General features: G+C 36.2%; 1 protein-coding gene across 1 annotated transcript in view; it reads left to right on the top strand.

The window, feature by feature from the left end:
* Positions 1-26,913, top strand: part of ADGRB3 (adhesion G protein-coupled receptor B3) — a 458,329-nt gene that overhangs the window by 356,947 nt on the left and 74,469 nt on the right. The window contains exon 19 of the mRNA XM_018077922.2: positions 1,377-1,479. Within this exon, the coding sequence (XP_017933411.1) occupies positions 1,377-1,479 (103 nt within the window). The remainder of the gene's footprint in view (positions 1-1,376; positions 1,480-26,913) is intronic.

Below are 26,913 nucleotides of genomic sequence, written 5' to 3'. Positions count from 1 at the left end.
ACCAAAACCTTCATAACTTAATTCAGTGCTGAAAGCTCCCACTTGTACTGTATTTACTCAAATACTAAGGTCCTTTGTAGTCCATGGATACTCAGTGTTGGGAACTGATAGTTAACAAGTTAGAAAGTTGCAGCACGCTGTCTGTGTGAACAAAGGCATTAGACTTTCTGTATTTGTTTGCCAACACATAGAACTAGCCTTAAGAATGTTGCTATATTTTAAGAAAAGATGTGGATTGTGGTATCAGGGTTGTTATGTCTTTAACTAAAAAAATGTAATCACTTGTATCACTTGACATATCAGCAAAAGGACTACGATTAATTTCACGTCCAAAACTCAGCAGCCTTTTCTATGACTAGAGTATCAACTATAGGTGTACAGCTCAGGAGGAGACAGCAATATTAACTGAACTCCAGTGAGCAGCATATAGAATAGGTCATAGAATATATAAAGATATGGCATGGTCTTCAGGGGAACTGAACCTGCTTAACTTTCATTTCTTTTAGTAGTCAACATTTACTGTTAACAGCTCTAAAAATCAGGTCAGAAAGGTACTTCATTTGAAACCGTGGTCATTCTCATTCTGTTCTGGAGCATATAAAAGGCTGTATATGGAAAAAGGCATTTTTAAGGAAATATGTGATAAGAGTATAAGACTTTTTCATCCTAAACATACGTGTAAAATGAATATGATAAGTTTGCAGGAGAGACTGTGATGCTTTCTGCTATAATTTAATCTTTCTGTACAGACATAGCTATTTTTTTGGCATTCAGTCTTATGAAGATATTACAGTACCATTGTTTCTCCCCAAAAATTATTTTGTAAATCTCTTGGAACATCAAGAGCAATGTTATTGTTATCTCAATAGTGTGTTTCAAAATGCACTGCCATAGTATCATCAACAAACCTTCACCTTATTTATGCATCATGGACCAAATCTTCTGTTTATGTAAATCACCATATTTTTTCTGAAGATAGTAATTATGAGTGGTCTATGCCAGCTGTGGATATTCCCAGGGATGAGCAGAGAGCATAAAACATTCCTTATACGAATGCGTGCAAGCCCGTTACGTATCAGTATGGTGTTAGAACAGTGTTGCCAGCAATTTCTAAAAGAATCATTGTTTACTTTTAAAATATACCAAGTTACTAAGAGTAAATTGCAGAATATGTATCAAAATATCACATGTATCAAAATACAACCAATGGTTGTAATGTGATAGGTCTCTGATACTTTCTGAGCACTTGAAAGAGAGGCACTTCTCTTTCATAGTATCTTCAATATTTAATGTAAGAACTGCATCAAAGTTTTGTATAACTTACTAGTTGTTTTCCTTTTAGAAAAGTTGTGCCCTCTCTTTGTTTATTTAAACAGGTACATCAGATCTGAGAGGTCAATAATTCTAATCAATTTCTGCCTGTCTATTATCTCATCAAATATCCTTATCCTGGTTGGACAAACTCAGACACATAACAAGGTATGATGATGGATTGTATTGAATTTGCATTTAAAGATTGATATCTTTGTTTTATTTGTGTTTAGCTTAAAATAATTACATACATTTAATCCTATACTCAGTGGTTTTGGTAAAATATTAACAGACAAGGGAAAATATTTACTGTCTTTCATAGTCTTTTTTTCCCTTCCAAAAATCCCTTTTGGTATTGTTCCCTCTGGATAAGCTGTGTTCTCTGTGGTAGACTTGTGTTTTATAACTAAATTTCAAAGCAAAAAAGTTCAAAGACTCAACATCAAAAGCACAAATTCTGGTTCATTATAATAGTTGTAATAGGATTGTGCTACAGTGTTTTTGTCTTTTTATTAATACACTGGTACTCAAAAGGCAAGTAGGAATTGCTTAGAAGTTATACCATGTTTCTCGAAAATGTGCAGAAACAGACATCATGACAAGCCGTGGAACTGTTAGATCTCGGACTGGTGTAGCTATAAGAAAATAATAAACCTGCATACCTTACTGATATATTGCTGATTTATTGCTAATCTGTTCTCTGAACGTAGTTGTCATTTGTCCCTGTTCTGTAGAGCAGGATTGCCAGTGTTTTGAGGAATCACTCAATGCATAGTGAGGATGGGCAACTTTCAGAAGCGACAATAAACGGTTGCTTAAAAGTAACTATAACTACAGGATTGTTTGGAATAGAAAATAATATGTAATTGGTTAATTGGACAGTATGTGATAGAATGCTGTTAAGTTTTGGAGTAAGCAAGTATTTGTAAAGTTGGTTTTTTCCCACTGTGTTAAACTACTTAATGCACTGCTTATCTTAATTTTTTCCAATATTGAATGAAACATATTCATCCTCTGCTATAGGATAACTGGTTTTTCTACAACACACCTGTAATTAATAATTTTTTCTTTACAAATAAGTGCTTAGAAGTTTAGCTGCCAAAAGTCTCATAAATTCAGTGTGAGTTACATAGCTGTACTTTGTAAAACATACCCAAACCAAACATATTTATTTCCAATACATAATTTGACAAAACTATTGAAATTAAGATATCAATATGCTTTTAAAGTTTTGAAAGTATGTAGAGTGTCACGTGAAAAGAGACAGGAAAGAAGAATTTTCTGTCCAACCTGTATTAATTTATTTTTTGTCTATCAGTGTCCTCCTTTCAGGAGATCAAAGACTTTTAATGTCCAAAAAATTCTGTTAGTGTCTCACATAATGAGACCCTTCACTTATAAGATTCACTGAGATGGATGGGACATTTGGTACCTTTTTATATAAGGACTGCACCAAAGAGTGGTAGAAAAACCCCTCAGCAGGTTTCTCCTATGAGTTATTTCACCATCAACGAAACTGTCAGCACCTAAAAATGGACTCACTGTAACAGTTCATGAAATAACATGTTTATTAATGCAAATTTGTGACAATTTATGGGGTTTGCTGTGTCTGGAATAGCGTCTAACTGCAAAAAAACCCCACACTTAAACTATGTAGTAATAATAATAATAATAATGCAAAGCATAGGCACACACGCTAAAGCAAAAGCAACTTACAAATAAGTAAGGCAACTTACAAAGAATAAGTAAAGCAAAAACTTAAGCACCCTCCCAAAAGCAAAAGAACTAACAAAGAATAAGTAAAAATTTTAAAATGCTATGGAGCAAAAGTAAAATTAGTATATATGTATAAAGCAATCACTCACCCCACAGTGTCCCGAGAAGGTGCAGGGAGAAAAGGCAGCCTGTCGGTTACCTCCACAGAGTTGCTGGAACTTCTCCCCGATTTTTGCTTATGTCCAATCTCTTTGTATACCTTATTCTGTAGGCAGTTTGAGCGTCTATAGTCAATAAACTAATTTTGGGGTAATAGATGAAATAGGCCCAAGGATCCAGTTCCTGAGTTCTGGCAGCGAGGATGTTCAGAAAAAAGGCAATGTTATGTCCATATCCCTCCTTTCTTCGTCTTAATCCTTTTATCAGTTTCTGGGAATGTCTCCCCAGGTGCAGGGGTTTTTATAGGAAACCATCAGGAGCCTTTTTCTTTCTTTTATGTGGCCTTATCTATCACCTTACAGTAGCGGTGCAAATGAACAAAATATGGATTTGTCGAAGAAACCCATGTAACTCTCACAGATTTTATTCAGGGGAAAAAATAGTCAGAAATGTGCTAGCAACTTCAGCATACCAGGATGCTGAAGATTAACCCTCCCTGGAATTTCAGCACTGACACGCACAGTCATATATACTATTTTATTATGTATTTCAAGAAAAGATATGGTTCAGTAGCTGAAGGTTCCTGTATATATTGCCACTGTAGAATCAGAGTTTGAGGGTAGCAGAACAACTGTATTGGGTAAACACTCTCTAGATATGCTGTCAGCCTTTCTCTGATGCTTGACTCAAGGAACTTTGAACCAAAATATGCCCTTAATCCAGTTCCTTCCATTAATCCTAATTTCTTTGAGCTCTCTCACTTCTGCTCACTTCTGAACTCCTGAAAGCGCAGAGATATTGCACTGACACATTTCTGAGGCCAGCAGATCCTAAAAATGCAGATGTTCAAAGGAAATAGTTGACAGAAAAAAACCCAAACACATCACAAAGTTTAGATTTTTAATATACAGCCTGAAAAATTACTGTAAAATACCACTTTTTGCTACACTTGTCTTCTTTTTGAGTCCACATCTTGCTTTTGATACATCTACCATCCAGGGCCTTCTAGCCAGGGAGCACCTATAATGGATCAAGGCCAGAATACATTTTTTATATCAAGGAAGACATTCCTTGTAACAGACCAAAAATACTTTTATCAGTGTCCACTGATATGTGAATATATTGTAGCTCCAAGAGGCTGGCCTGTGAATTCACCATCAACAAAATAGCCAGCTAAAGCCACTGTTTAGAGAAAACTTACTCAAATTAAAGCAATCAGTTCCGGGTATGACTTCATTGTGTTTGTAAGTAGGGATATGTTTAGGCATTAGACGTGTTTGAATTCAAGTTCGGAATTTTTTATTTTCAAGATCATATGTCACCTGAAGAAGCCAGTGTTTGATTTTTAGTCCATAGTTCTAGATTGCAATACTGAAATCTGTAAGAAAAATTATGTTTTCATTTTGCTGAGTTGGAAAATTAAATCTGTACATGGAAACTTTAGAAAGAAAATCAGGTCATGATGTGTGGTTTAAGATTAAAAACATTTTAGGGTTTTTTCTGAGACTTTTTTATTTACTAGAAGTCAAACCATGTGGGTTTTTAGTGTTTGTTTGAAAATTTTGGAAGAAATTTTGGAAATATTTTATTAAGACGATGTAATATTCAAGTTATCAAAAATTGTTTGCTGAATAAAGGCTAAAGTAATTTTTTATTGCAAGAAGATGAGCTCTTTTTTTTTAAAATGTATTAGAGAATATTTGATGTATATGATATGCCAAGTTTGAGTTTGTTTATTCTGTTCCATTCGCATTCTTATGTTCATACTATTCTCAGACTATTGGGGCACTTAGTTAATGTTCACACGATGCTGTAAATATTCACAATACTGAAGCATATCCTTTTTTTTCTGTGCTTTAGTTTGGCTCTGGGTTTAAATTGTCCCTAGCTCTCTATTTGGGTATATTCCCTTTGAGAATATCAAAGATATATTTATAACGAACAGTATATTTTCAGTTTGTTTGCAGTTTGTGGTTTTCTTTGTCTGTATTAAATACTTCACCAACTACTTCTATTTTATATTGAAAGCTCAATATATATTCATGTTTCTACAAAAGCTTCTTTTAGTGAAGGCTAAGTGAGTTTGAATATGGCATTCCCTTTGGTTCAACTAAGTTCTGGCTTTTTTCAGTAAAAAAACCCACCTCCCATGGACAAAAATGGACAAAACATTTACCAAGGATATGTAGAAGGAATTAACACTTTCAAACTACCATAATTTTTCCATTTCTAGTATTCCCTTTTTAAAAGTTGCTTTTTTTCTCCAGTTTCAATAACTTGAGGATACCAATAGTAGACCAGATATCTAGGTCATGGGGCTTTTTAGCTTGTTTTGGAGTAGTTCATGATGGCAGTCATGGAGGGAAGTAGAATTATTCTTGGAAGATTTGGATTGGGATAGCAAAAAAGCCTTTTGTCAACAGAAAAGCTTTGGTCCTTTATTCCTTATTAGCCAAACATTTTGTGCATTTTATTGAAGGACACAGCTGAGAAATGTTCTGATTTTTTCATTATGTTTCCCCAAACCTTTCAAAACACAGAACTTTATTCAAAGCTTTCTTAATGCTTCAGATTGTGTAAGAGATTTCATTTTTTTTCAGATCCTGTTTTGAAATACAGGTCACTGAAGGCTGAAATTACAAAAATATTATGAAAATAATTATGTATCTTGTTTAAATATAGTTGGTGTTATACTGTGCATGAGAAGCATATTAATTTACTTTAGTATTTCTTTCTGTGTCTTTTTTTCTTTCCAGTGTTAAATGTTAGCCACATAATTGCTTTTAAATTTGAGGATATGCAATTGCTACTACAACTGAATTTAGTTTTAATGCTAAAATTAAGTCTCCTTAATTAAGGAAGGGTAAAACTTCTCATTTATAACATAACTGCTCAAATATCTGTTATTTCACAAATGCTATGAGATGTTCCTGACATCTATAAAAGGATTACATATTTACTTGGAAGAGACTGAGGTTTTTTTGAGGAAATATCTATCAGTGATTTGTAGCATTCACTGTATTATAACTCTTGCTATTTTATGTTTCCTAATGTTCATATTGCTATCAAGAACTGTTGTATTTCTTCTATATGTGGACCTTTAACGCTTAAGCTATAAACTTTTACTATGCTTCTGATCCCATTTAATGAATAGATTCTCTACCCCCATAAGTTATTGATTAATATTGTGTGGATTTTTTCATAAACTCTCTCTCATTTTGCATACATCCAGAAAATACCCTGGTTTTTTTCAGTTTTGCCTTAAACACATTAGCTGTTTGATATAAACAGTTCCAGTATATCTATTTTTTTCTATGAAGAAAACAAAGATGAATACAATTTAAAGGAAACCATAGAATTCATTACACATATGGGAAAAAGTTAATTATTTTCTATATAATCTGTTTCTGACTGTACTTACTTATTGCTGAAGTTGAGGTCACTTGGGAGAAACAATCATATTTTTAAAAATGCCATCAGACTCAGTACATTTTGTTAGCCATAGTCAGGTTTCTTGTGCCTATCAAGGAAAGAACAGGGAAGATGTTAAGGCAAGATTTAGTAACCCTGATATTCTGTGTCATCCCTGTTTAATTGCAATATTCAGTTTATTATTCTTGCTCTTATATTTTGAAATTCATCTCTTAGACCATGCCTGAAAGGGTATGAAAAAGGCATGTCCTGACCACCTAAAGCACATAACATAACCTTGATAAATGCATTGTAAACAAGCAACAACCCCATACAAATTTGTAGATAATAAGATTAGAATGTTCACTAAATAGACTGACTGGACAAAAATAAGTCACTTTTAGTATTTTTTTAATGGAAGTGTGAGGCTGAAAGAAGCAAATAGAAGTTGGAAGAAGCTTAGAAGCCACAGTGTCCCATTCCCATAGCACTCTGAAGTAGCTGACTGCGTAACTAGAGCTCCCTCAGGTTTTGAGAGGCAGTGGGTGGTGGGATCCCATGAGAAATCTGCAAATGTTCAGGTGATACTAATGCTGCCTCTAACCATGTGGCTCTTGCCCCATATCTGCCACTGCCTTACAGATGCAGGCATCATGGCAATATATTTCCTAGGAAACAGCGGGGGAGACCTAAGAGCAGATGGAATGAACAGAGAAATGATGCTAACACAGCATTAAGGTTGTGTTACAAAATCAATGAGGGAGTAGGGAATTCAGTATATCAGGCAATAGCACTCCATATTTCAAGTCTTTCTGGAGAAGTTCAAGGGAATATCTTCCATTTAAGCAGCTGAAGCCCAGGAAAATGTATCCTTCCATTTTTGCCAGTATCCAACTTCCAAATTAACACCTACTCTGCTGATTGTCATCTTTTTCTTTGTGTAACAGCTTTTTGAGCAGCTGACCCAGAGAGTGTCTGATACGGGTCATTCATCCCAGAAACATACCAATAAATAGGTCAGCAGTGAGAGCGCACTGCACCACACACATCTGTCTGCTCTGTGTTTGGAAATTCAGAAACAATCAAAAGGAGAAGAGCACACTTAACTGAATAACTATTACAGGAGTAGGTCTGTGTAAGCAACGCTGTTTTACCATGCTAAATTCTGACAAAACCTGTTAACGTCAGCTGAATTAACTACCGGCTTTTAGATTCTCAAAAGAACCTCTGGGAGCAGATCTTTCTTACCCAAGAGCAGCAAACATGGTAATTCATGTTACTGTTACCTGCCTCAGAGAAGAAGGTAACATTCTTCTCAAAAGTGCCTGCCAGACCATGTCTCAAAGTGTATCAACATTATCATTCATTTTGCTATATCTAAACAAAATGGACATTTTCATTGTAAGTGGGTTACAGGGAAAAAACTGGTTAGATATTAGGAACATGTTTTCTCTGCTTCCAATCCCCAGAACCTTTTAAAGTGCTTTGTGAACTATTTTAGAATCGTGGAATTGTTCACGTTGGAAGATCTGTCCAACCTCATTCTCAAGGCAGAGTCAGCTGTTCAGTCAAAATGGGTGGTTCAGGGCTTTATATAGTCAAGCCTTGAAAACCTCTAGGTGTAGAAACTGCACAGCTTCCTTGGGAAACTTGGTCCACTGCTTGACTGTCCTCATGGTCACAATGTGTTTCTATATATTTGATCTGGACCTCCTTTTGTTTCAGTTGATGCCCCTTGTTTTTTGTCATCTCACTACGCATCACTGGAAGAACCTGGCTTCATCTTGTCAATGACCTCTCTATAGGCACTGATAGGTTGCTCTTAGATGTTGTTAGCTTACACTTTCCTGAGGTAATCCTCTGCTGTCCTACTCTTCCCAAAATTGTGGGGTTTTTCCTCCTTGCTCTTCAGGAGTTGTTTAGAGTAGTTTTTTCTCTTCTAGAATTCACCCCCACAGCCCTAGGGGAAAATAGCTCATTCTCTCACAAACACCTGTTTGAATAATTTCAGACAATCTGTTGATGACTCAAGCAGTTATTTTTGGACTTCACACCTCTTTTCTATTTCTCTTTTGCTTTTTTGTTGAATTTCAGTGGAAATAGAAAAGCAGTCAATGGGAAATAGATCAATCTACAAACAGTTAAATGTTCATGCCTTTCACTTGCATAATCTTATTTTTAAGAAAGAGGAAACAATAAACATTTCTAAGCAACAATAGTTAAAAGGATTTTTAAATGAAATTACCATAGCAATTGACTTCACAAGGCTGAAGGGTCTAAGTAATAATGATAACAACAGCAACAAAAAACCAACATTAATTTAGTTGGTTATTTTCTTTCTAATATAAAAGTTGAACTTCCTATGGATTTTCATATGTGAGTTACCATTTTGTAGGCATAGAACCCCTTTGTCACATAAACTGAAACAGATACAGAAACACAGTAGGATTTTTTTCATAGGTATCTGGTGAAAAAATACATTAAAAATTACAACTCTGAGATAAATGCAATGAAATCTTATGCCCTACTGCAATGATTAATACATCATTACTCTTTCTGTATAACAGGATGAAACATGATAGAAAGTAAAATCTCTTTTAAAGGACTATCATTTAACAAACAATAGTGTAAATTTGGTGCAAAATATTATCTACCTATTATACTGGATTTTATTTGTACTTCCCTACAACTCCCTGTTGTGTCTGCATATTTTCAGGAACATATGGTATGCTTTAACCTTGACATGCACTATGAAGTTCATTCGTACAGTTTTGCATTTTTTTCTTTGCATTTTCCTAGGTCACAGTTTTTAGGCCCCTATATCTTGTAGTCAAGCCAATTGAGAGCATTTTATCAGGAAATTACTGTATTGGATTGGTCTGATTCTCAGATTGGTCTGATCAGAAGCTGTAAAATAAGCATTTTTTCCTTAACATTACACATTTCACTCTGTGAAAGCTTTGGGGCTCATTCCTGTGATTCTTATACATGAAAATATTCTCCAGCCCTACATTTACTTTAGAAATAGTGTCACACAGAAGTTAGGACAATCAGGCTCAGCTATGGTTCAACAGTCAGTATGAAAATGAATCATGGGGTGTGTGTTTGTTACCTATGGCTGAAGTACACTCAGTTCTGAAAACAAAGCTTGCTAGTGAATCAGTTCACTCTTTATGCTGGAGTCCCTCTTGCTTTTGCAGCAACTGAAAAAAAAAAAGAAAATGAATCATGTTTTGCTAGATTAAATCAAACTAGTCCAGGATGCTGTTTGAGCAGCAGCCAGAAACAGCCACTCCAGAAGTACAAGAGGCTCTACCCTTGGCAAGTGTGAGTTAACATAATCTGTAGATTATTTGGTTGTTTAATTTGTGATTGATTTTAAGTCATGACCAAAATAAACTTTCTCTGAAGTGATAATTGTTCTCAGGTGCTAAGATTAAAGTCTGGATTCCAGTGCCTATGTCCAGGCTTGTTTATTCTTTTTCTCTCCTCTCCTCTCCTCTCCTCTCCTCTCCTCTCCTCTCCTCTCCTCTCCTCTCCTCATCCCTCCTCTCCTCTCCTCTCCTCTCTCTCCTCTCCTCTCCCTCTCTCCTCTCCTCTCCTCTCCTCTCTCTCCCTCTCCTCTCCTCTGCCTCTCTCTCCTCTCACTCTCCTCTCCTCTCCTCTCCTTCCTCTCTCTCCTCTCTCCTCTCCTCTCCTCTCCTCCTCCTCTCCTCTCCTCTCTCTCCTCTCCTCTCCTCTCCTCTCCTCTCCTCTAACCTCCCTCTCCTCTCCTCTCCTCTTCCTCTCCTCTCCTCTCCTCTCCTCTCCTCTCCTCTCCTGATGAATCTTGTCTGCTTGGCTACAAGTAGTCAGGTTGCAACAGGAAAAGCAGAGCTTCATTCTCATTTCCATTTTCTCTCTTTTTTACAAAGTGATAGTAAGTGAAATTTCATGGGAACTGGGACAAGCAGTATGCAAATCTCTGTTCTAGACTGAGACTAACAATCAGATAGAAAGATGAGAATGATCCCACAAATTCTGATCTTTCCTGCTTTTTCCTTCTGAAAAAGAAAATGTGGTCACTGTGGGCTGAACTCAATGAAGTCAGCAATCACCAAGCATGATCTGAGGATATTTATTACATCATGAGAAAAACCAATGTTGTTAGAGTCTCTGGATCACAGCAGGACTTCATCATGGGAGATGTGCTCAGCTTGTCAAAAAAAGGGACTCCTAGGTATGATTAGGGACCCAAAATTATGCACCCAGCAATCCTCTTGGTGCTAATGTAGAAGGCTTGTAGTGCCTCTAATTTTAGACTGCTTCTGAAACATGACCTTTTTATACTTGTTTTCTTGGACATACATGCTTATTTTGTTGAGTCTCACTGAGCCACACCATAGACATTAGGCCTGGTACTGAAAAATTGACAGTAACTGTGTTCTAATATTTTTGTCTTTTGATGGCTTTGTAAAAATTCATATAAAACTGACATTGTGGATGAATAAGTAGGTATTATGTGAAATTTAATAGAAAATTGTGTTCAGAATAACTGTTGAAAAAACCCTGTAAAGGTAAATTTACAAAGCATGCACTTGGCTATAATCATGGACATTTTTAATGAATGTAATTGTGAGATTTCCAGAACCCTGCAGGGAAGTGTACATGTTTGTAATAAAAAAGCCTCAAGCTGTTAAAAGTGATAGAAATCTGTAATGTCAAGAAAGTTCAGTTTGCACTAGATTTCTGGGTTTAAAAACAGGATGGAAAACATATTGGTATCTCTCTCTCCTGAAGAAAACTGAAATGTATCTAGCACAAGGAGTCCAGCAGTTGGAAGGAAGTATGAATAAGGTTGGCACAAAATATTGTTCCATTAGTAAGTGATTACATATCTGTCTCTAATTAGTAGCATGGCATATAATTTGTGCTCTGCATTCTTCATTTCATAAAAAGTCACATCTTCAGCCTATCACATATTTGCTAAATAGTTTCTTTAAACTGGAAAACTAAATAGATATATTATTCTTTAAATACCACTTAAAGTTAGGTGAAGGCTTAGAATGAGGATGGCTTCCTTAACAAGCTTAGCTGAGCCATGTGGGACAACAAAGCCCAAAGAGTCAGAACCTGCAGCTATTGAAAACTGGATTTTAAAAAGATGGGATTAATTGTAAAGCTGTTGTTATTTGCATTGAGATTTAACACATCTTATATTTAAGAGGGCTTTTAAGTCTCTGTTTTTTACTGTATATCCTCTTATGCCAAGTCAATCAGAATTCAGGCTTGAGTTTTAGCTATTTAATTATTGCTATAAAACCTTAATTTTGACACTACTTATCTTTTAAAGTAAATACAGAATAGTAATAACATTTTACTGAACTGAATGATCTGACAAGGCATTGCAGTTGTACTACAATGGAAGAAAAATTGTTTTGCTAGGAGTCATAGTTAGACCTTGGTATAAAGGCAGCATTAATGATGGACAAGAGCTGTTGCTAGACTCAACTACTCTTGTAGCTATTCAGAAACCACAGCTTGTAAAATCACTGCAGAAATAAATATGTAAGAGTTAAACCTGATCAAGTGCCTGCTTCTATTCATTTCTAAAGGATTCTTCCTTTTGGAAAGATGATTCAACAATAACACCAGTAAAAATATATTCTAGTCAGATTTTTAAACCTTAGTGAGTGTATTCAATCATATTCCATAAATACCTAAAGAACATATCTGTCCTAATTAAACATTAAACAATCAAACATGTCTTTTTAATTTTAGGAAATTTTCTGTCAATTGCAAATAGGAAGCTTTTAAAACTTTGAATTGTGGCATTAATCCCGGTGCACACTTTTTGCCAGTAGAAAATGCAAAGCCTGAACTGAATCAGAACTAAGCCAAATTGCATTGCCTTGCAGTTGCCATGGCTAGGAGCATGCACACAAGTTACTGATACAACTCATCTGACAGTCGTTGTGCCATGATGACTTTATTGTGTGTTGGAGTCTCTGGAGGTCTCAGTTCATTGAAGTTTCAATACTTCAGTGGATAGGTATGATAAGCAAAGCAGAGCCAAAGAAGCGCATTGAGGTTTCTTTGTCAAAGGAGCACTTTGCAGAATTGCCATTCAAGATACGTGTATGCTGCACCCAGTGCAACTGGACCTTGGTATCTGTCAGTGTTACACTGTATTAGTGTTAAATAATACGAATTTATACGAATTTTGCTAATCTCATCTCGTGGTCCTTCTGTTCTTTATATTTAAACCTGTCATCCTGTCATCTAGGACTGGTTTAGGTCACTTGGATTCGCTTGTCTCCTTTATAAACTGGTGAGCAGAAATCTGCTAGTGCACCATGAAAGCTTAAACTTCTGGAATGAAATTTTCTAAATGGTCTTGAAATAAAAGGGATTAAAAAATGGATGATTATGAATGCACAAAACAAGTAGCCTTCCAGTGCAGTCCCCAGCTTCCTTCTTCTCCTAAATTCTTGTTAGGCTCATATGCACAATACTCCGCTGTGACAGTCACGTTGTCTCGCAGTGGTCTACTAGAGGCTTTTACTTTCTGTAGCTTGTAAAATATAAGAATAGATCTGTAATAAAACACTACCCAGTTTTTAAATACAGTAAAATAATAAAATGAAAAAAACAAAAAATTATGCCTTCTGGCATCTGGAAGGGAAGACTGCTTTCCTACAATGCTCTAAACCTGTAAATACCAGTTGGATTAGAGATGCTGCTGTGTGTTCAGAAGATGGCACTGATTTCAGTAGTTGGCTCTGCAGGCAGTTATCCGATCTGTGCAGGTCACAGAGTATCCACTAAGGGAATTCCCTGCAGAGGAGCAGAGAGAATACAGATAAACTTTCCATAGGTAATTTGGTTATATCATGTCATCCGGAGTCTGATGGAGATGGATCTGGTCTGGAAGATTTTGTAAGAGGAGACATCCATGCTAAGTATATAGTTTAAAATGTAACATTTTATACTTGCTAATTTTAGTTGCCAAGTTACCAAGATGCATCTGAGAAACATATAGCATTAATTATTAATTATTGTTGTTGATAAAAATAACCCTATCATTAAGGCTCTGGGAGTATTTCCAACATCAACAAATTTCAATTTGATTTATTAACTGATATAAACATTTTTATTTTATTTTTCCCTCCAGCCGGAACCTCAACTTATTTCATACTTGCCCCTCCCATAGTAAAAATCTTGAATAAATGTATCAGACTTGCATTCTCTTCTCAATGTCAGCACATTGAAATCTGCCAGCTCTCCTGTAGAAACACCAACAGATGACACCTTCAGCTGTATTAAAACTGTTCTTCCCCCAATTCTGATCATGTTAACCTTAGAAATGTTGATTGGTATGTAGAAGCAGTGGATGTTATGAAGAAGGCAGGACATGAAACTGTCAGATAAAACCGAGCAAAAAAGATGCTCTGTTTCCACTGAACAGTGAGGGTAGTGTCACCTACAGGGAAAAGCTGTACTAGAAGCAGTAGTGCTGTGAAGAGGACAAACTTTGCTCGTATTGATTACAGTCACACATGAGTGGAACCAGAGAATTAATTTATTTTTTGTATTAGCAGAAGTTTCCAGCTGGTCTGGAAGTGTCACCCACCGAGCACTCCACATGTTGAGCGGATTAGAGTGGTTAAATATTTAGGCCTCAAAAGCTGGTGTACCAGTGAAACACATAGCAGAGATGAAAGGTCACACCTTCTACTCTATGAAGTAGAGTACTAATAACAGTACAAATAACTGAAGGAAAATTGGGAATTCAGGGGCTTCTACAAAGGCCTTCTCCATTTTCAAATAGAGAAGACAGTTTACAGGATGTAAGCTTTAACTTCTGATCATGTAGGATTTTTCAGCATTTGAATTTCACAGTGAACAATTTTCTGATGATAGCAAGACACTGGAACTTATACAAAAGAGAGGCAGCATCCAATTACAGTATTCAAATCTTTAGTGGCTGCGGCCAACTGGGCATGTTTTGTTTCAAGGTCATTTCTTACTGATGAGCTCACAGTGTTCATGGACCATTAGAGGGTTTGTCCATTGCTCCAACCTGGAATCCAACAGAAACAACTTCCTTGAGAATTTACAACTCAGAAGTTATGAGTAACAAGTTAGAAGGTCATATGTGTGGTCATGATGAGTTGAGCACATTTCTTACTTTCCCTAAGACACTCCCTGATCTTAGATGTTCACTGATTTTAGTGCATTCCACATGAATAATTCTGTGCCAGATAAAAATTCACCTCTTCCCACTGATGTACTATTTTTTTTCTGCAGATAGTCTGTTGGTGTATATTGTTTTAGATGGGAACTGCTTGCATCCCATATACATTAAATTTTTAATACAAGACATAGAGCCAGTGGTTAATCATGTGGTTAGCCATGTGGTTAATGATTTAAAATAACTGAAGGGATTTTATTTCCTTTAAAAGGCTACTAATGCATTATTTAATAAGTCATAATTTGTATATAATAAAATGTCTAGGCTTGGTCAATGACAATTACATTACTTAGGAAAAATTTGAAGTCACACACACTGAAAACAATACAGAAGCATTTGCTCTCCATCTGAAGCTGTAGAGTGAATATATATGCTTCTTTGAGCTTTATGGGACACACTGGATTTTGCTTAATATTTTTATGGTTATTTACCTTTCAAAATAACAAAATCAAAACAGAGCTCAAAGCACTTCAGAGAAAGAATTTTTATATATATTAATGATATCTAATCAGGAAGAAAAAATACAAAAAACTAACATAATATGTTACTAGCAATACAGTTATTCTGTCTTTAACTATATGCAGTGCCTTCCAGGCCATAGAGAGCTTGAGTGGAGAACAACAGACCAACATGCTCAGCAGACAAGACAGCCATCCAGTTCCACTCCTCTTGAACATCAACTCTTGCTCCAAGGGAAAATCCTTGTGAAAACAGAGCTGTGGTACTCCTGGCTTTGTGGAGAAGAGGGTCACAGTAAAATTATTTCACTTCCTAGTCACTGTGAAAAATGCAGGTAACTGTTGACTGTGGTGGTGGTGCTAGTTTGACAGTTGGACTTGATGATCTCAGGTCTTTTCCAACCTTAAAAATTCTCTGATTTTATGATTATTGGGCAGGAGTAAGGTGCTTCTTGAGCTTCTTGAGTGACAAAGGTATGATATCTGTCACTGGTTGTCAGAAAGGAGGAGAGAGAATTTTTCACCCAGGCTATCCTCAGGCAGCAGCCAAGCACCACTTTACACAGCCCCTGCTGTGTGCCATGGGGAGGGAAAGGTCCTAGTTTTGAAGGCTGCACTTTCCTTTTGTATCTCCTCCTTGCAAGAAATGTTCATAGTGACTGGATATTTTCCTTTCAGGTCTGCACATGGAGAAAAATAATCTGTTTTCATATTGAAGATTAAGAAAGAAAAATGATCATTGCAGTCTCTGATTTCATCAGTCCTCCTTTTTTTTTCTTTTCTTCCCTTCATTTCTTTTATCTTCTTTCTTCATTTATTGCTTGCCTTGCTTTTATGATTTGTGATCTTCTACTTTTGCTCTGGCTTTCTTCACCCTTTCCTTTGTTTGGCTACCCTGATACTGTTTCTTTGTTTCTTTGTCATCCAAGATTATGACCAAAGCCAATATTTGGGAATTAAGGGACTACTACACAGGGCTTCTCCATTTTCAAATAGCAGGACAGCTTACAGTTTACAGGATACCAGCTTTATCTTCTGATCATACAGGTTTTCTGCAGTATTTGTATTTCACTGGAGAACAATTTTCTGATGTTGATAAGAGACTGAAACTCATAAGAATGAGAGGCAGCGTCCAACTACAGCATTCAAGTCTTTAGTGGCTCTGGCCAGCTGGGCAGGTTTTGTTTCCAGATCATTTTTTATAGAGGAGCCCATCACATTCCTGGACTGTCAGAGGGCTTGCCCATTTCTCTAACCTGGACTCTAACAGAAACAACTTCCTCAAGGATTTACATGTTAGAAGAAGGAAAGTTTCTTCTCTGTTCTTTTTCCAACCCCCTCATCTGCCTCTCTTTAATTTTCTTAGAGGCAGAGATCTTCCTGCTTGCTTTGTCCACTTTTTCACTCGACTGTCAAGCTTCTCAACAGATAATCTCTTTATAGTAATGGCTACCCTCTCTTCTGTTGTTGCCTTCAAATTATCAAATTCCCTTTCTCAGCAAGGATAAGCTGCACATTTCAAGCTCAGTTATAGCAACTAAATGCAGTAGCTCTGCCTCATAGATAGAAAAATGAGAAATAAAGGAAAGTGTGGTTATGAGATGCAATAGCTCAGTAACAGTCTTATCATGTGCCAGTGGGACATACATTGTATGAAAGCAGTTCTCCATTGCTGTGCTTCTCAATAAAAAATGTTTTGTTCTTCTTTCTGCTATGGAACTATAGTTTAAAAGACAGTGGGGAGCAGAGATTATATTACTATATATTTATTATAGAATTATAATCTGCAATGATGTTGTATATATATATTTTGCATATTGTGGAATCATTTGAAGAGGCTGCCACTCAAAATTCAGTAGCCCTAGCTGGGGGCTTATATCCTAAGCCAGATAGCAATCTAATGCATTCTTGACACTCTGACAGCCCCATGGCACAGAGTAGGACTGAAAAACTGCCTCATGCACAGGTACAAAATAGCCCAAAGATCTAAGAACCTGATCTGAAGTCCCTTCACAAAACCATCCATTCTGTCATGTGATTGTCCTGTTCCTGTGTGACTTTAAGCTATTATAGGAAATCACACTTTGTAGCTTTTTTTTTATTTAGCAGGCCAAAGGTCACTATCTCCCTTGCTGTACTTGTGCCTTGAGGTACTCTGTTCTAAAGTAGGCCAGGCATTTTTTGCTTAATTTATGGCTAATATTACCTTTTAAAAATTAAATCTACTTTTATAAAATTGTGGGGTAATTTTTTTATCTGTTAAAAGATAAAAAAACTTCTTTTAAACTCATTTAAACAGAGAAAATTGAACTCATTTTAAACAGAGAAAATTCTCATTTTAAACAGAGAAAAGTGAACTCAGTAAATAAATAAACAGATTATTACACACCCACTTTCCAGGCTGATCCTAGGCCTCTTCTTTTATCTCTATGCTGTCAGAGACTGAGAACAGTAGACTGATGCTCAGAACATCATGCCACTTCCCTGTATCTATGTTTACTAAAATCTGCCTTTTAAAATCTGTGTTAAACTCTGGGCTGCTTGAAGACCATTAAACAGGGCTGGGTGTTAGCTTGTACCTGCAGCCAGTAAACCCTTGCAAAGTGGCAGGAAAAGTGTACCAGCAGAACTGCTTGAAAACCATTACAATCAGCACACATGAGTCACTAGGTAAAGTGAAAAACAGTGAAAATCAATCCTGAAGCCTAATTCAGCTCCTTTGCATTCTGTTCAAAACGCAAACAGGCCTCAAACCCTCTGGTGCCTGTTTAAGCAGTTAGTTTACAATTGCTTTGTATCAAGGGCTCAGCACAAAGTAGCTTGAATACACTAGCAGATATATCCTTCTTCATTTCTTCTGGCTTCTTGTCAGAGTAATAGAGTGGGTGCTGTTCTTTTGATTTTTGTAATTCCAAATATGGGATTCATTCCCTCCCAACTCTCATTTAGGGGCAGATTTTCCATACAGTGCTTTCTAAGCTGCACAATGCCCCTAGATTACAAGGGGGGCTGTGCAGCATGAAATCCGGCAGAGCTTTGAAACTAAGCTTAAAACCCTGCAGTGCTTTGGAAAGTATGGCTATTTATTCAGCAGTACGTTGGAGCCAGACCTGGAGTTTCACAAATATTGCTGGGACAGGACTAAGGTGTTGCACATAGAACCTATCCAAGGCACACAGTTTTGTATTGACTAAGGCTAACAAAATAACAGCCTACCATACATTTGATATACTTTTAGATAATGTTGTGAAAAACTAATTGTGGCAGATCCAAAATTTCTATTTGCATTACATTAACTTGTTTACTTGCTGGATGCCCTTGTTTGCCGTGCAAATAGCAATCCCTATCTTTTTTTGTTGGTTTTTCTTTTTTTTCTGATTGAGCCATCTTTTCTTATGGGAGATTTTTCAATATATCAAGACAATATAAGTTGCAGAGTGGATTTGAAATTAAAAAGATCTAATAATTTGCTACACAGCTGTAGTAAGCAGGTTATTTAATGAACTGCAGTTGATAGATGATAGTGCCTACAACTGAATTAGACTCTAATTCTGAAGTGAATTCTTGCCCCACCAAAGCTCTGGAACCTGTGAGACAATTCCATTTAAGAGAGGCCTTTTTTTTTTGCAATGATTGTGGCATGGTATAAGGCTAAAGTAACCATTATCACCCAGCTATATGAACCAATTAGTTTTTAAATCATTGTTGCTGAACAATAATTCATGGTTCATATACTTAACACCCTTATGGAAAAGTCTTGTATATTACTTGCAAAAGGATAAATGTTTTGTATTTCCATTATTCTTTTAAAAAAAAAAATTGTATCTTTGTTTTATATATTTGGAGAATATTTAGGACATGTCTTGAAAATATACATTCCAGAGCAGTTTGGAATAAATTCTAAAGAACTCCATTTGTGCATGTATGTGCAAGAGTGTGCATGTCTGCATGATGTGTTCCTGATAAATGTAGGATTTTCCAAATAGAAATCTGTCACATATTATTTTTTTAAAATACACAACTTTCTTTGATTATGATGGGATCTAAAAGTATGTATGAGAGTAAAATACAGTTCATTAGTGATTACATCTACCAGGCTAAAAATCCTGCAGTCAATATGCAACATCTTATTAATGCATTTTCAATATGAGCAAAGATGAAAAAAAAGGCAATGCGCTAGAAAGAAATTCACAAAAAATATATGAACACAAGGGCATGCATAACCCACAATATATGCTGCTCAATCAAAAGGTAATATGATTTTTTTGTTGGGTTTTTTTTCATGCTTTTTTTTTTTTAGATATGTTTGAAAATTATTAAAATGGAGGTATTCTTTTGGAAAACCAAAAAACCCAGTCAAACATTTTGGTTTAATATTGTAATATTCTAATCCATATCAATGCATAATATAATCTGTATTTTCCTTTAGTCTCACTTGAGGTAAATTAATATCAATTGAATTGAAGAATTCAATTAATAATAAGTTTTCCTTAATTCAGAAATATTTAAGAGTTCAAAATAATATTCATCCTTTTAATGAGGGTGACAGTGGCAGGTGAAGTCTTTACTGTAACAGCACATTGGGTATTTTTCTACATATTTGATATCTAGTTCTATGCATCATGTGATTTCCTGTATCATTTGTCTCACATTCATGGAATTTCAGTTTTTGTTAGAAATATCAGCAGTTTTTATGGCAACAAGAAGCTGCGAATGTGTTACAGGTTCATGAGCAAGCAGCTCAAATTGCATCTAATTTGTGTAATGATACAGTTGCTTTTCAGTGAGCTGAGAATCGAGTTGTGTCTTATGTTAAGTAGTCGTGACATTATATCCAGCTGAATTTATTACTCTTTCTATTAAGTTTTTCCTGTGAGCAATCACAATACAGACAAGGCTTCCATGTTCACATTTTAAGCAGCTAGTGGGGTTGATTTACCTACAGCCTCCCAGGGGACAGTGGGTGTTCCAAGCATTTTACAAAAAGAAGTGACAGGTTGGGCTCTTTTAAGCAACTGTGTCACTTTCTTTATGCCTCTAGATTCCTCCATCTCAGCAGAAGAAACATTAGTATAGATTTGCAATGCAATAATAAAAAACTGATTTAACTTTAACTTTGCAGCTCTTCTGTTACTGATCTGGCCATGTATAAGCACAAGTTCATGTAATATAGAATCAGGACTTCACCGGATTTTCGGTGCCTTCTCTCCCTTTAGGGTAGAAAGAATTGATTAATTGATTAATCTAACTAGAGATCTTAGGATGATAGTTAGCATTTAACCAGGGGTTTTTGTTAATAAGACAGCATTAATAACTTACCCTTTTCTTGAAAATAACAATATGCAAAGACTAGTCATCAACTCCACTTACATCGTGGCAGTTTAACTTAGAGCAGTTGAAGATATTACAGATGTATAGATGATTGGCTTTAAAATTGTTTGTATTTTAAGCATTAAGCACATTTCCATGGGGTATATCCCCAATGATAAGTGTGAAATATCATTCAAAATGCAGTAGTCTAGATTTAATGAAGTCAGTGAGAATTCTGTGCCAACTCTAGTAGCTTCATGGCTTTGCCCTTTGTGGAAGGACTGAAGCACTTGAAGTTACTGATGTATAGTCAGAAATGAAATCCAGATACTTTTAATTAAAAATTTTAAAAAATTCTATTTTTTTAGATCTCAAGATTTCCACAACACAATTTCAGACTTGCTGCAAAATGTACCCTCTCTGTGAAGTTTGACTGCTCAGCATTTTGTTTGCCTCCAAATCCATGTATGATACAGAAACCAGATATCCTCCCAAGTACCAGCTCTGAAAGGGCTAATCTGTTCTGTGTTCTGCGAGCATATCTAAGCTACAGTGACAAACCAAATATCCTAACAAAAAATACCTAACACTGCATTTTTTTTCCCTCTGGGAGCTAGGCTGTGGGTAGAGAAGAGATAAATCTGTAAGTTCCCACTGTCAAGTTTTGTACTACAGATATTCAGGTTAAAATGTGGTTAGGAGGCCTCTGCTTCTCTGAAACCAGTGGAAGGTGAAACTCAGGACTAATTCATACAAAGCAACATCTGTGGAATTCAAATGCTGTCTTGATATAATTTAAATTTTTAAAACTGTTTTCCACTTCTGATCCTGTGTGAAACCAAACTGTCTGTCAGCAACACCTTCTTAAACAAAGATTATTACATACCAAGCATTTATGCATGAAAATGTTGATATTAATTATCTTTCCATAACAGGATTGTGCTGGTGATTGTAATAGGGTGTCATCATATGTTTAGAGAATTTTCAAGCTTACCTAAATACACATCAGCTACACTCCTTCAGCAGCAGATTTGTACAGATTTGTACACAGCAGATAGTGGGAATGTGACCTTTGTATACCCCACCACTATTCCCAGTGATGGAATGGTGCATCCAAGGATGCCTTGGGACCAGTGCACAGCACTGCTCCCCGGCACGTGCAGGAACTAACTGTAGGTGCCCTGTTTTTCATGCCAATTGGTCTGTGTGCTTATCAGTGTTATTTTCTAACACTAGTTTCCATACACATTTTATAACAAAATATGACTGTTGAAATGGTACATTTAACATATATGTCAATTTTGTTTCGATTCTTAAACACAACGTCAAGTGTCATTTAAATGAAAAAGAATTAAGGATAAAGCTGTCCGCATTCAGATTCTTTCTAAATTTTTGTCATTGTACGCCTTCTCTTGTGATGTATTTATGATATACTGTGAGATGAAGAAATAGAAAATGTGAACTTTCACAGTTGTGTTTTAAACCAGAGTCTTTATAGATTTCCAATCACTTAAATCGTTGAGAAGTATCATTTATTTCACAGAAAGATAAAGCTTGGCTATAGACTGTACAATTAAGCAGATGAAAGCTGTTAGCCTTATTTAGCCTCATTTTCATAGATCACGTAGCATGAAAGGCAACATTTTTTCATTTTTGTATGGTCTCACACTCATTCCAGGGTTGTAGGCAAGATTATAACAGATTTCGAAAAGTTTGTGATGGGTTTATTACATTTAATGAGCATGCAATATGTGGCTCCTCAGCCTTGGCTGACATTTTGAAATTAGACTTCCAGCAGTGAAATCTTGTCAGGGATGTGTTTTAGATTACTCAAGCTTTCATGATTAGAGCTTTTCGTACATAATGTCAAGTACAATCGTCTGTTAAAGGCTAAATGAGCATACCATTGTTAATGCAGTAGCAGCACAGAGAATAGACTCTAGAGAGTTTAAATTTTTGCTGACTTGAAACTTAACTTTATCATGAACTTTATTCATAGTTCTATTCCTGAATGTATGTGGAGACATAGAGGAGAAAGATCCTTGTAGAGCTTTGAAAAGTGTATTTTAAACTTTTTACAGTGTATATTATATTAGAACAAGTTATTTGAGTTATCAAGAAAACAAAATATTTTATTTTAAATTTCTGTTAGGTTATTCACCATGTATAAATGAGCCTTTTATATGGCAGATATATACTTATATATAAATCAATTCTACTATACTCTTTCTAAAAATATGACTTCTTAACACTTTTGTCTTGCACAGCAACACTGAAGACATTACCAGACAAATAAAATGCCATGTGCATGATATGTTTTCTCATGTTGTGTGCATTAATTTGTACTGAGCTGTCTAAAATCCCATATCTTTTACATGGATTAAGCAGCATTTGAGCCAGCTATGTTATCTCAGGCCCAGACCCACAGCAAGAATTTAGGTGTTAACTCAGGAGTATGGAAGTTTTTAGTAAGAAAACACATAAAAGGTAATGCCATCTGTGCCCTGACATAAGATGGGTAGAATCCACTGTTCAAAATGTATAAAAATTTGTGAGCCTTCAAAAAATGTGTGCACAGATATCAGCGTGCTGAGTCAACAATGCTTAGACAGGAAAATGAGAAAGCATTGAGGAGTGGTTTGCAGCTCACCACTGCAAGCTTAGCATTTCTGCCTGCTCTAAAATCATAATTAGAGAGCCCTCTCCAACTTCAAGTCGGTCCTCCCCCTTTGTGAAGGGAGCAAGACACAGGTGTTCATTTCTGTCCTTGGCTTTCATCTTACCTTGCCATGGCTGTGTGCAAGATTTGAGTTCTAATCAAACAAAACATGATATTTTAATTAAAAGGTTGATCTTTAACTGTTAAAACTCCATCAACCCACCAACAATTAATTTGGTCTTCTTTTTTAATTGATTCATTCCTCAGTACAAAATAAACTAATTGATGGTTTAAGTATTTTGCTAGTTTAATGTTTCTTATTTTGAAAGCAAATATCCTCATAATCTATCTATCAATGGGAGACCATTATCCTGTGACAACATTTTAATCCACTGAAATCTTCTCTTAATTGCCTTGACTCTTACTGTGTGCTTGATTTCACCAACTACTACCAATCAATGTAAATATTTTTGTCTGTTTTCTGCACTGTTTGGTGACAACATATTTCCAGCAATACACATTTCCAGCAATACACATACTTTTGTATACAATCACTGTTCTTTATAATGGAGCAATTTTTAGTGCTACCAGTGCCCCATGAGGCAAGACCACAAGGCACTGAGCCAAGTAGATTATTGGAATAAGCAGGCCAACTTCTTGTGACTTTGCCAGCATCAGGCCAATTTATAGTAGTGTCAGATTTGGTTTACATCATTTCATCTGACAAAAACATCCCATCAGTCTACATACTTTGCTTCAGATTTAACAATTTTGATTAGTAACTGACTGTGGTAGCTCATGTTTTGTGGGGTTTTGTTTGAGTTTTTTTTTAAATGGTGCAGTCTTATAAAATCAAGCTGCAGAGATAAAATGGTCAGAAGGCTATTTCAAGCAGCCCTTGGAGGATCTTCAATATGATCTTCTCAGCCCAGTGTAATAATGTTGTGGTAACATCAGACCAATCTCAAAGCCAACAACAGGACCAGCTGAGACTATAGCAATAAAAAGGGGAGACATCATTCTGCATTCCTCCCTTGCCCCTGTCCTGCAGTGACCAAGGGCTCCAGGTGGGACCCATAGGAGCCCTGTTTGGAATATACAAATTCATACCATATTCCTCCAACAACAACCATGTGTAGAACAACACCAAATGTATTACAGTGAAGAGATTTGGTTTTGTGGGTGCATTTGTTGCATGGCACTTCCTGAGTTGTGCTCTATACACTGTCACCACATGTGAACACTTACCCTGGAACATCTGAGATTTCCTAACTAGATGCATAATATAGTAAAGGCTACTAAATATTCACAGAAGTCTAGTGACCAGTGGAATTAAAACACAGTGCTAGAGTTTCAACTTGTGTGAAAAAAACTAACTCAACTGACTTCAAGACCGATACATAGGCTGAGGCCAGACTAGTCAGTGCTTCTTAAAGCAAGACAGAATCCTGAAAAAGAGAGAAAGCACATAGTGGTTTTCCAACTTCCTGAAAGAATGTGGGGAAACATTTACAAAGTCTGTAATTATTAAGGGTGCAAAGGGCATGGGTCAGGGTAACACAGTGGACATAAGATTAAACCATCATTCATATTTTGAAAATATGGTGATAAGGAGAGCAACGGAAGTGTGCAGGTGCAAATAGCATGCAACTCATTAGTGTATCAAAGCATCCTTGTCATCTTATTTTGAGTTTTGAACAATCGACAGTGTGTTTTAGGGTTATTAATGACCTTCTGCTGTGCCTGAGTACTGATGGAAACTGCAGAGTTAAAACCTTAGAGAAGACAATTAATCTATTTTGGAAATAAAATTTAAAGTCTTTAAAAAAATCAAAAAATATATTAAAGGCAGTGATAACTTCAGATTCTGAACAGAAGGTCCTTAAAGTGTCAACATGGGTGGTTCTGGAGGAGAATTCATCCATTACTGGAAATCTGTATTAGCATGAAATTAATCAGAAATGAACAATGAACTCCAGCTCATTCCATCTCCCTTTCTTTGGCTGCATTCTCATATATCTGAGAAAAATTGTCTTTCCTACCTCCTTTGGAGAGAGCTAACAAGTTCCCTGCCAAGGTGAGCCAGCGAGGCTCAGTCAGTAGCTCAGGTAGTCTCCAAGGAGTCATATCAAAATGAAACAGTCACCCTCTTACAAGAGCAATTAATAAGTAAAGTTGCACTAAAAATTTGTTTTAAATCATTAAGGTTGGTGAGAGAGAAGTAAAACTAGAAAATTGTCTTGTAGGTAGCACAGTATATGGTTTATATTTCCACATTGATTTCAAGTTTCCCTGCACTCTAAGTTGATCAGCAAAAACATCAGTCATGGTTTTTTTCTGAGACTTCCAATATCTTCTCCAGGTATAAAAATAATGAAGATTAAAACGTTCTGACATTTAAAGGGGGAAACTCTGAAAAGGTGTGTTTCTCAAAATCAAAATTATTCAGTTACTGCCTGAATATTTTCCATAAATGTCAAGTTTTTTCTCAAATTATCTTGAAGATAAGTCTGAGCATAAACTGCTGAAACTGTAGGAAGAATATTGCCTTAACTGCAAATCTTCCCAACTGTTTATGACTAAATCAGATCAACGGCAAAATGTTCTTTCCAGGACAGTCTCCAGTATCTTCTACATGTCTTAAAAGCTTTCTTGAGTCTCCAGCAATTGATTGAGATTACACTTATGCATTCATTTGCATTCATCCCTTTCAACATATGGGCTAACACAATAATGGAGAGAAGTTATTAATTTTTACTCAACCGAGAAAAATGGAAGGCCTGAACATAGCAAGTTCACAATCAGATACTATAATATTTCAAAATGACTTGTGCGATGACAGTCTTCCTTCTCTGTGTAGGCAGAAAGGCTTCTTTGTTTGTTTAATTCAGCATTATAATGGCAGGAGATACCTTCCTCTCTCATTCCATCAGACATCATTAAAAGATGATGCAATGAGCAAGACTAGTACATCACTAGCTTCTCTCACTCTGCTTTTTTCCTGCCTTCACCCTTTGTCAAGTCAAACAGGGGAAACTTATTTAGTGACCTACCCTGATGAGTACAGAGACACCATCCACAACTCAGTGGAAATGCGTATTTTATGATTCAGAGATTTATTGCTAGTATATATCCTACAATCCTGCTGTAATAGAGTACCTTTTCAAGCTTCATTCCAAAAATACCACTTTTCAGTCTTCCCCTTTGAAAAAAGACTCAAATGTGAAATATTCACTGAAGACACATAGCTGCAGACTATGGATAAGGGCACATCCCTGACAAAGGAGGAGCAGTTTGTCTGAGAGAACCTGCCCCATGGAGCCTCCAGGGAAGAGGGAACCTCACCAGACCCAAATGCAATAAGGGTGCCCATTCTGAAGCATTAGCTTTTTAAAGCTACTGGCTAAGTCTGCTAGTAAAAGAAATTTTTAAACTCCTTCCTGTTATGCCAGAATCATTAGTAGTGTCTTGGCTTAAGGAAAAAAAATGCATAGGAAGCTACTGGTAGTCTATCAGCTACACTCGATTACACTCCATCAACTGCTGGCAAGTTTTTTCATGGATGCTCTCTCTCTCTCAATTTTCTCTTTGATCAACTGGCAAAGAAGACTTACTGTAACAGAAGAGAGCTCCCATGCATGTTGTCTTGCAGAGGA

Source organism: Manacus vitellinus, unplaced genomic scaffold (genome assembly GCF_001715985.3).
Source record: "Manacus vitellinus isolate BGI_N305 unplaced genomic scaffold, ASM171598v3 scaffold_4_pilon, whole genome shotgun sequence".
Lineage (NCBI taxonomy): Eukaryota > Metazoa > Chordata > Aves > Passeriformes > Pipridae > Manacus > Manacus vitellinus.
The sequence above is the reverse complement of the archived record's forward strand: the minus strand, read 5'-3'. Positions and strand labels throughout refer to the sequence as shown.